Source organism: Salvia splendens, chromosome 12 (assembly GCF_004379255.2).
Source record: "Salvia splendens isolate huo1 chromosome 12, SspV2, whole genome shotgun sequence".
Lineage (NCBI taxonomy): Eukaryota > Viridiplantae > Streptophyta > Magnoliopsida > Lamiales > Lamiaceae > Salvia > Salvia splendens.
The window spans coordinates 28660289-28672086 of record NC_056043.1 but is presented as its reverse complement, the minus strand read 5'-3'; the positions used below and the strand labels follow the sequence as shown (position 1 = coordinate 28672086).

The window sequence follows — 11798 nt, the reverse complement described above, 5'->3', positions numbered from 1 at the left end:
TCACGTCAGTATTTTATTCTCCTACCCTTTCACCTGAAGTTGGTCGCCCTATTAGCCGCCCTAAAGAACGCCCTAAGCATTTTCTTTATTTGAATATTTAAATAACTACAAAAATTGAAAAAAAAACCTTCATTTCATTTAAAATTAATACATTACAATACAAATTAAAAAAAATACGCATTCTCAACGACGGCGGTTATGAGCCAAAACTTCTTCAACCGTGTCGTTCATGAGCTGAGCATGATCTTGTTGGTTGCGCATTGAGGCCTGTCTAGACAGAACCTCATTGAAGCCTGTCGGTAATCCTCGAGCGTGGGGCGCGGTCGCTGTGCTGGAGCTAGATCCACCTTCATCATCGGCCCAATCGGCGACGCTTCCACCTTCGTGTTCGACTACCATGTTGTGCAAGATTATGCACGCATACATGACATCAGCGATGACTTCCTTGAACCAAAGATGCACCGGCCCTTTCACTATTACCCACCGTGATTGGAGCACACCAAATGCTTTTGCGCAAATAAAACATGCCACCTTGGATATATATCGGTCCTCCTGCTTTTGCGCAAATAAAACTCTCTTCTCACCCATTGGGAAGCTGATCATCTTCAGAAAAACAGGCCACCTTGGATATATGCCATCGGCTAAGTAGTACGCCATGTGATATTGGCGCTTGTTGGTAGTGAACTTGATGGCCGGGTCGTTGCCATTACATTGCTCGGTGAAGAAGGTGGATGAGTTGAGGACGTTGATGTCGTTGTTCGACCCCGCTACACCGAAGTAAGCATGTCAGATCCAGAGCCGATAGTCAGCGACGGCTTCGAGAATCATCATCGGGTAGCTGCCATTGTATCCACTAGTAAATTGTCCTCTCCACGCCCTCGGACAATTCTTCCACTCCCAGTGCATACAGTCGATGCTCCCTAGCATCCCAGGAAAGTTGTGTGCCGTCTCGTGCATCTTCATCAGGCCCTGGCAATCCACAGTAGTCGGCTTTTACAATATGTGTCGCTGTAAGCCTCCACAACTCCCCTACAAATCTCTTCAGGCACTCGGGGCCAGTTGTCTCCCCGACGTGAAGGTACTCGTTGAACATGTCCGCCATGGTACCGTAGGCCAACTGCCAGAGTGCAACCGTGCACTTCTGCAACGGCGTAAGTCCGGGTCTACCGAGGCCATCTTCCCGATACTGGAAGTATTCATCACGTGACTCCAACGTCTGGACAATGCTGAGAAAAAGATAACGATGCATTCTAAACTGGCAGTGAAAAACAGTCGGGCCCCACCGTGGTTGCTCGGCAAAATAGTCTGCAAATAGACGTCCGTGAGCTACGGCGTGTTCGCGGCGGACAAATGTCCGACGTCGAATAGGCCTGGGGATCTGCTCCGCCGCCGCCACCACCTCCTCCTCACGCTGCATTTGGGCTAAGCAATCCGCCATTGCGTCATTGACGACATCGAATAAGGCTCGCGTCAAGGTCCGACTAACGCCCTCCGAGGTACTCCAGTCGTCTTCGTGGTTCATTTTTGTTTGTGAGAGATTATCGAAATATTCGTATGGAATGTGAAAGATGAGAGAAATATTCGTATGAAAAATAGAATGACAAACGAGGTTTAAATAGATAAAAATTCGAAGAAAAAAAACTAAAACACGTTGCATCGTCTGCGTCGCCCACAATGGGCGGACGATGGGGCAGACGATGTCCTATCATCCGCGCACCCACAGTAGGTGGACGATGGCGCGCCCAAGGCATTAGGCGGCCTATCGTCCGCCTCATTGCAGATGCTCTAAGTGAAAATGACGGCAATTTGGTATTAGTTGATACGGCCACCTCTGTCAAGCGGCCATATCAACATTTGATTGATTAAGATGTTATCCACATCGTTAGGAAAATTATGTAAAATTGAAAAATTTAGTAATCATCAAATAAAATTTTAAGTAAATTTTGATCAAAATTTAGTAACTCCAGACGAGGTACTATGCTAATGTGTTCTTTAAAAAAAAAAAAACTAAATCCACTAATTTAATTAAAACCTTACGTAGAGATGGCATATATAGTATCCATCTACATAGACTAGTGTAGTTTCTTTTTTATCCCAAATTTTCAACCTTAATTTTTGTAAACTCTAAATTAATGTTTTACATTTGACTTTTGTAATAATATTTTAAGTTTTTTAACCACCCAAAATTCAAATAAACTAAACATATTTCCAACTTGAATTTCTTACAAGATCTCATCTACAAAACAAGAATCCTTTAAAAATCAGAATCTGTAAATAGTGTTGCCATATTAAGCAACATGCAGCATGCACAAACCTCCATAAATCGATGGTCTCTGAATAGTAAAGGAGATGGAAAAATGACGGGAATTGGCTATTCATTGATTGTGAGCAAATATCGAGGAAGCCTCAAGAATTTGTGAAAATCAGGCTGAAATGTGCTTTTTTGAGTGCCCCAAAGAAATGCCGCAGCAGGAAAGTAAAGCTGCAGATTGCTGCTTTTAGCTTGGTTTGTAGTCAGTGAAGAAGAAGGGTGACAAATTTTTCCCCTTGTCATTTTTAGCATTCTACTTCATTTTTTTCTATGCTTCTTTAAGCCCTCTTCCTAGCTTTTATAGCTCTCAGCTTTCTGCCTTATGGTACCATAGACTTCAGAAAAAGAAAAAACAGACAGCCAATGTAAATGAAAAGAATCTCTCTCTTTTTCTTTTTTGATTTTCTGCATGAATTATTACAAGCTTTGTGTGTAGGTATGTTTGTCCCAATACTTGTAATAAACTGCCATTTCAGCACCTCCCTTTGGTCACATTTCTTCTTCATCATTTCTTGCTATTGATTTCTGTGAAGCAATTAAAGAGAGATTACTATATAATACTAGTATATCTCTCCATCATTGTTCTTGTACTTGCATTTATATCAGGAGGTTTTGTTTCTGCTTTTCTCATCAAGTTGGAATCTTTTCTTCATCTTGATACCAAAGATTGAATCTCTTTAGCACCATGGTTTCAGAGGATTCATCATCTCACCCTTTTCCACATTTTGATGCTTACTCAAGCTCATTGCCTCAGAGCATCCACTCTCTCTCGGAGAGAATGTCCCGGTCCATCGACATCGGCCCGGATCGCCATCTGATTGATCTGCTTGGGAAGTCTAATGAAGCATCTCGGCTGTCTCTCTCATTAGGCTCTGAGCCATGTGGTGGAGAGAGAGCCTTGAACCCAACTGTCATGAATCCTGCAGCTTATCTCATTGCTATGAAGGAAGGATGTGAGATGGGATTTGATGACTATGGTTGTGATGGTACTGGCGGCTATGCTGCTCCATCTGTGAACCAGTCATGGTGTGGGAATGGGAATCAGAATCATAATCAGAATCAGAATCATTCGTTTGTTGCTTCGATTGGGAGCTCGAAATACCTGCAGCCGGCTCAGTCCCTTCTTCAAGAAATGATCAGTGTTGGTGGTGAGGGCGTTGATACGAGTAATCGGAGATATATGGATAGGCTGAGCAGGCGAGGCGCCTTTCGCCTCTCCTCGAAGCTCAAGGCAGAGCTCTCTAGCTGTGAGTTGGTGTGTGAGAAGCATGATGACTATGTTAACCTGCTTAAGCTCATTGCCTTGCTAGAGGAGGTAGTTCTGCTTTTGCATTTGCATTGGTGTGCTGTTTGAATGTGCTATTTATTGGTCTTAGTTGTTGATCAACAATGAGTAATGGTGTTGAATTTGAATGTGCTATTGAATGATGTTAGTTCTTGATCAAGAATGATTATTGATGTTGGATTTGAATGTGCTATTGAATGATGTTAGTTCTTGATCAAGAATGATTATTGATGTTGGATTTGAATGTGCTATTATTTGATGTTATTGATCAAGACTGATTCTTGATGGTGGATGAATATGCTATTGATTGATCTTAGTTTTGATCAAGAATTATTGGTGGTGCGTTTGGATCTGCTATTGATTGATGTTAAGTTCTTGATCAAGAATGATTAATGTGCTATTGATTGTTCTAAGTTGTGGATCAAGATTGATGAATGGTGTTGAATTTGGTGCAGGTTGAGAGGAGATATGATGAGTATTCTCATCACATGGATGATCTGATCCATTCGTTTGAGGCCATCGCTGGCATGGGATCAGGGAAGTCTTACACGGCCCTCGCCCTCTTAGCCATGTCCAAGCATTTCTGTCGTCTGAGGAACGCGATTCTCGCTCAAATTCACGTCACCAAGCACAAACTTGTCAAGGACATGCCTAAGATAAGCTCCAGGTTGTCTCAGCTAAGCCTATTCGATCAAGAGTCGAGACACAACCGCGCAGCCTCTGTTCATGCTTGGAGGCCGCTCAGAGGGCTGCCCGAGACTTCTGTCACTATCCTTCGTGCTTGGCTCTTCGAACACTTCCTGCATCCGTATTCACTTCACCTGCAACTTGTTCTAAATATTCAAGAAACTGTGCTGTCCTTTGTACTGATGTTCTCATGTTTTATCTTCGACTTTTTTCAGGTATCCTAGTGACTCAGAGAAGCTGATGTTAGCATCACAGACAGGCTTGTCCAAGAATCAGGTAGATTCCTCAACAGATGATGCATGTTTAAACGAGTTTCAATAGGATTGAATGATTATTTGTTGCAGGTTTCGAATTGGTTCATCAATGCTCGAGTCCGGCTGTGGAAGCCGATGATTGAAGAAATGTACAAAGAGGAGTTTGAAGATTCCTCCACAGAATCTGATCAATTGTTGACAAATGACTTGGGTGATTAGCCATTTTTATCTTGCATCAAATACGAGGAGGATTTGTCGTCCTCCTCGTACCTGTAGCTGTTGTAGGATCACCAAATTTCATCTTATCTTTTTTCCAACTTCACTAGATCAATATGGTACTCCATCTTGTAGTGAAGGAATGATTTCTGTACCTTTTTCTAATATATATATATATATATATTCAAGATTTCCTATCAATTAGGTAACTCAAACATTATGGCAAAATTCCAAATTGTGAGACTAATTAATCAAATGCTACAGAACATGGGTGACATATAGATGCAGTTTGAGCAGGTGAAACTAAAACCAGAAACACTACCCCCATATTCACACATGACATAATAGTATATAAAACACATTTGACATTGTCAACCACAACATATTACACAACAGGATTTGGTACATACATAACATGAAGGGAGCAGTTGACACTTGAACAACTTGTATATAAACCTACAAACCAATGAGTTATTCTTCATCCAATCCGAACAAAAAAACAACGTGTATCTAAATCGCGAAAATGGCCTCTCTCCGTTTGATCCTCGCCCTCATAGCCGTGGCTTCCCTCTCTTGCTCCCATCTTGAGGCCTTTCCAGCCTCCGGGGATGGTGGCTACGTCTACACGAGCCTCATCCCCGGGTTCTACGACTTCTCATGCCCACAAGCCAATGAGATCATAATGTCAGTGCTGGAAAAGGCCATTGCTGAGGATTCAAGAACTGCTGCCTCTTTGCTCAGGCTCCACTTCCATGACTGCTTTGTGCAGGTATATAATTACCAAGAATTTGTTGTAATGTGTGAGAATATATACATGAATAATCTGTTGGTGTGGTTGTGTATACAGGGCTGCGATGCATCGGTGTTGCTAGATGGTGGGGCGAGTGAGAAGAACGCGCGGCCAAACAAGAACTCACTGAGGGGATTCCAAGTGATTGATGAGATCAAAGCAAAACTGGAGCAAGTCTGCCCCCACACAGTGTCATGTGCAGACATTCTTGCTCTTGCTGCAAGGGATTCTGTTATCCTAGTAAGTCAAGATTCCTTATATTGTAGTAACTGAAAACACCTTATATATGTATATATATTGTGGTTGTGTTGATTGTAGAGCGGCGGGCCACACTGGGAAGTGGCGTTGGGGCGGAGGGATTCAACAACGATGAGCCTCACCAAATCCAACTCCAACATCCCTGCTCCCAACTCCACCATCCACACACTCGTGGCCAAGTTCAAGCAACAAGGCCTCAACGAGCAAGATCTCGTTGCTCTTTCCGGTTAGTTGTCCAAATCAACTTACTCGTTGTTACAGACTTCAGTGCTGTCCCACATCAGTGTGTAAAGCAACAAATCACAAATGTGTGGTTATTAGGCCAAATGAGCTATTCTGATAGACCAGTCTTTTGGGCTGAGTTATTCTGTTTGGTATTAACGATGTAATTGATTTGTGCAGGAGGGCACACCATTGGAATGGCGAGGTGCACGGCGTTCAGGCAGAAGCTGTACAGCAAACCGGATGTGACTCTGTTCAACAGCGGCCTCAGGGCGGTATGTCCTAAGGTGGGAGGCGACAACAACTTATCGCCTCTGGACATCTCGTCCCCACGGAGATTCGACAACACCTACTTCCACCTCTTGTTGGAAGGGAGAGAGCTGCTCACTTCGGATCAAGTTTTGCTGAGTGGAAATGTGAGGAAGACCATGGATTTGGTGAAGAGGTATGCTGAAGATGAAGCTCTTTTCTTCCACCAATTTGCCAAATCTATGGTGAAGATGGGAAGCATTAGTCCTCTTCTTGGTGTGCATGGTGAAATCAGGAAGAATTGCCGCAGAATCAACTCAAATTAATTAACTTATTGTATCTTTCTTTTTTTTTAACATAATGTATGGTTATTACTTAGTTGTGTGAGGATGTGATTGTGATTCATGCATGCAATTTGTCAAGAACTACTATTGGAGTATTAAATAAATCTTGTTTATCTATCTCCTTTCGCCCATGTTTTCATGTCATCGAGTAAATTAATCCATAATTAGGGAGTACTTTTTAAAATATCAATTTTAGTGCTAAATACTTTTTTACATAATTAATCTTTATAAAATAGTGAATTAATGACGTGACATAGTGGAACACAATTTTTTATGGAACAAATTATTCTTATATGAGTGGATGACGTGTGATCCATTGCTAACTTTATTAAGTTGCTAACTTATCAATGCAGTGTATTAAAAATGTCAACACGATGACATTGAAATGTCAACATAAACTAAGTTGATATTTTAATACACTGTGTGACATTGATATTTAAAATGTGAATATGATCACATTAAAATGTCGTTGTATTGACATTTTAATGTGATCGTGTTGACATTTTTAATACATTGCGTTAATGAGTTAGCAAATTAGTTATTTAAGAAAAGTTAACATTATAACTCATCCCCGACTAAATAGTACATATCCTTTTCGTTAAAATGTTTTAAGATTAAATCCAAACCCATCATTGGGTTTGTTTTCTGTCACATGCCCTATTAAAAAAGTAAGCCATCCATGTCCGAAAATTAAAAAAAGTGAGTAATTTGAAAAAAATCGACAACTTTGGGATTCATCTTTTCATAGCAAACCAACAAGATGGACCATCTAATGGTAATTAATGACAATTGCCATTTCTTCTTTTAGTTTACGTTTAACAACGCTATCTATAGCAATGTTCGAACTTTTCATCATAATTTGCAGATATTCAATTAATATATAATGAAACTATTATACATGTGTGGGACCGAAAAAAGTCAAATGACAACCATTGCACGGCTCGATTATTGACGGATAGAACTCTATATTCATGACACAAAAAAATTAAATTTTGACATAAGTAACGCTTTTATTTTAAAGTTACTTCTCGGATATTAATTTTACTCTAGAAAAAGTTAATTACTTGGTAGATAATTTAAAATGTGAGATTAGTTTATTCATGAACCCCGCAAATTGTAAAATTCAATTAATTTAAAATGAATGAATTGATTAATTTTAAGTTTATTTGATCATTTTTAAATCTATTTAATTTATATTTTCTCGCTCTATCATAACACTCATAAACCACTATTTCAAATGTATATGTTTGTTATCTATTACTTCTTTTTTTTACTTTTACAAAACAAGGTTGTTATTTGCCCCATAAATATGAGAAACGAATGTCATAAGTAGTGTGTCATCCATTTATAAGCATTAACTCGTTGAGAGCTTAAAATACGATAATTAACTTCTAAGACCATCCATAATAGGGGCGGACATCCCAAAAACATTTCCTGCCACGTCATAAGGACATCCCACTACACTGTCACGTCACTAGGACATCCCACTCACAATAGCGGACAAGTACTAGGACGTCCCGGCTGACAAACACAATAATAAAAATTCACAAATACGCAATTACGAAATTAAAATTTCGACACGAAAACGGACGAAGAAAGTGCAATAATAATTTTATTAAATAAAAAAATTAAAATAGTACAAGTCAACAAAAAAACGATTCAAACAATGTACATGTTAGCATGCCTTGAATCTGTATAATTTGCCGCTAGCCGAACGAGGGTCTCACTGACGGTATGATATGTTTTTGTTTTAGGCCTTCATTCGACGATCATGTTGTGCATGATAATACATGCATTAGCCGGTCGCTCGTTCGTGGTGCAAATGAAACGAAGTGCAACGAGCCGTATATATAGAGTTTTGAAAAAAAATTAAAAATTGGAATGTCCGCCGTGACGTACGTCGAGTCACCACAATAGCTGACGAGACGACGGACATTTGCGCATGACCACGGACAACCTCTCGGTCGTCCCGGACGTCCGTCGACCTGACGTCTGGCCCAATAGTGGACGTCCGCCGGGACGTCCACGGATGCTGTAAAGCATAGCCAGATAATTACCTCTAAGATGTGAGCATTATCTCATTTGTAGTTTGAAAATTAGAATTGAAACGTAATCTCATCCAAAACATAAAAGATCATTCTAAGCATCATCTCACGGGGAGATTGAAACGAAAATATTGTTATGAGCATGATCTCGTGAGTATCATCTCGATCACCTCTAAATTTTGATCATCAGCTCTAACATAGCTTGAAATAACACATTAAAATCGTGAGCGTCATCTTGTATAGCTTGACAGATCATCTAGAGGCGAATACAAGGCTTAACCTAAGCCCCTATTGAGCAATTTTTTTCATTTTTTCTTTCTTTTATGGAATATTTATAATACTGGTAGTATTTAGTATTACACTGAAAGAGTGATAAAAAAAATGACGCATGTGACATCTCAATTATTTTTTTGCATAAAAATGCATGTACTTAATAAATATATCGTGTACTGAGAGTGATAAAGAAGTGATGCTTATGATATCCCAATTACCTTGGTAGAAAAATACATGTCAAAATACTATCTGCATATGTATATGTGATAGACATATTACATTTAGAAAATGATAAATAAATGATACTTATGACAACTCAATTATTTTTGCAGAAAAATGCTCAATTACTTTTTGCAGAAAAATGCATATGACACCAAATACTATCTGCAAATGTATATTATAGACATATTTGCAGTAGAGTTAACTATATAAATGGTACCTAATTTTTCACTTTCTTGTATCATTTTTGGTATCCTATGACAAAAATAACCCTAGGTACTAAACATGTGATTTTTTTGTTATGGGGATATTTTTGGAAATTTCAATTAAATAGAACCAAATATGTGATTTTTTTTCTTCTTTAGTTTATTCTTCTTTCTTTTTTCTTCATTTTCTTCTTTCTTTTTAGTATTTTATCTTCCTTTCTCTTTTCTCCTTAATTTATGTTTCCTCTTTTTTCTTTTCTCTTCTTTTTCTTCTTTCTTTTTAGTGTATTATACATACAATCTAATTGCATTCATAATATAAATCAATAACAAAACACCTAATTAAATTAATTATTTAAAGTAATTAAATCAATTGAATATTTTTAATTAAATTATTTATACTCATTTTAGGGTTGAATCACCTAACTAAAAATATTCAACTCTTTATCATTATGAATACAATTCACAATTTTAAATTTTGATTAAGACTATATTGATTAGTTATTAATTTAATATAAAATAATAATGATTAATTACTACTAGTTTTTACTATTATAACAATAATATTATTATAATAATTAAATATAATTATAACTATAATTATGATTAAGTATATTTAAAATGATATTAAAAAATAAATTAATTATTAATTTATAACATCAAAATAATTATATTAATATTAATTAATAATAATAGTATAGAGAGTGAGGAGAATGAGAGAAGATATTATAATATCACTTTTGGTGTTAGTTTTGTCAATGCCTAAAATATTTTTTATGACACAAATGGAAAAATGAATTTGTTTAGAGAGTATTTTGGAGTGAAAATTGCATCAGGTACCAAAAATGTGATTTATAGGTATCAAAAATATAAAATAAAGATCATATATTATTTATGTGCGTAAGGGAAAGATCATGTACTATTTATGTAGTTCACTCATTGTAGTAAAAAATGATAAAAGAAGTGATACTTGTGGCATCCTCAGTTGCTTTTGCAAGAAAATATATACTATGACTCAAATTAACACAAAGTTATATACCTAAAGTACAATCGCAAGCAAAAATAACACTAAGCTAAACAAACCACAATCACACAAAACTAGCATTACATATTCAAAAACGTACTCAAACTAATATTCCATTACATAAATTATTGTCATACCAAACGGTCGCTTATGTACCACTTTTGAGTTTGAGCCTCTTAGAGCATCCACAACCGTGCTCTTACCAGCGGCACGGTTGTGGGCCCGGGCGGTACTATTCATGCCTGCTCTCTGGCAAGAGCACAACACCCACAACTGTGCTCTTCCGCAATGACGAGCACAATTAATTTAAAATTCAATTAAACAATAACATTTCCATAATATTAAAATTCATTTAAAAACCACAATAAATATTACAAATGACAAATAAAATTAAACATTACATAATTAAAATCCTAAAAATGAAAAATTACATAATTAAAATCCTAAAAATTAAAAATTACATAATTAAAATCATAAAAATTAAAAAAACCACTACTCGTTGCCGAATTTCGCCCACATGTGGTTGATTAGGTCTTCTTGTGTTGACAATGTGTTGACAATTCTCATGAACAAGCGCTTTGACATGCGAAAACGGCGCCTGAAGTAATCTGCCGGAAACCGCGGATGGTCGGCAAAGTAGTCGGCAACGAGCCTTTCGTGGGCTCCCTCCCGGTCACGATGGATGTAGCGGCGATTTGATTTAGTGCGTTGAGGAGGATGAGCGGGGGTATTCGCCGCGACATATGCTTCGTAAGCGGCACGATGTTATTCGTAGTATTCTTGTTCTTCGCGCTCCGCTTCCGCCATGAGATGAGTGATATCCATTTGATGTTTTGAGTGAATGTTGAATGTGTTGATAGTTTGTATAAGAATTATGAATGAGAGATGAACGAGAGATGAACGAGAGATGAATTGATGTGATAAATGAGTGATGAATGTGTGTATTTATAGATGATTTTGGGGGAAAAAAATCAAAAAAATCAAAAAATTTCAGAAAAAACGGAAAAAAAACGGCCATATTTTTGGGATTTGGAAAATATATTTTTTTATTTTTTAGCATTATTTATAATTAAATACCGATTTTTTTTAAAAAAAAATAAAAAATGTTTAAACACAATGGCTATGCCGTTGACGAATGAGAGCGCGCCACGTGTGCGTCCGCTGGCACGGACGTGCTTGATACATCGAGCAGCGACGTGCCAGCGGCTCGAGCGCAGCGGCGGCGGATGGCGTCCGTACCAGCGGCGCGGACGGCGGTGGCGACAGACGCCACCGCTGCGCATGCTCTTACACTCGCCAATTAAGTTTTCTTTTTTTAAAAAAAAAATAACTCCACAATTAAGTGACACATAGAAAAGACAAAATTATCAAAACATAAAATTGTAGAGAAACAAATCCAAATAATTTCCGTAACG

The 11798-nt window shown here is 37.9% G+C and overlaps 2 protein-coding genes across 2 annotated transcripts; both read left to right on the top strand.

The window, feature by feature from the left end:
- Positions 1-2332: 2332 nt before the first annotated feature.
- LOC121758825 (BEL1-like homeodomain protein 11) lies at positions 2333-4941 on the top strand. Its single transcript, XM_042154238.1, has 4 exons — positions 2333-3626; positions 4052-4404; positions 4499-4559; positions 4628-4941. The coding sequence occupies exons 1-4, from the start codon at positions 2997-2999 to the stop codon at positions 4754-4756; spliced, it is 1173 nt and encodes a 390-aa protein (XP_042010172.1). The 5' UTR covers positions 2333-2996; the 3' UTR covers positions 4757-4941.
- A 280-nt stretch (positions 4942-5221) lies between these two features.
- On the top strand, positions 5222-6733 carry LOC121758831 (peroxidase 9-like). The gene is made up of 4 exons (XM_042154243.1): positions 5222-5522; positions 5601-5783; positions 5862-6027; positions 6204-6733. Exons 1-4 carry the CDS (start codon positions 5277-5279, stop codon positions 6596-6598), a joined length of 990 nt encoding a protein of 329 aa, XP_042010177.1. The 5' UTR covers positions 5222-5276; the 3' UTR covers positions 6599-6733.
- Positions 6734-11798: the final 5065 nt, after the last annotated feature.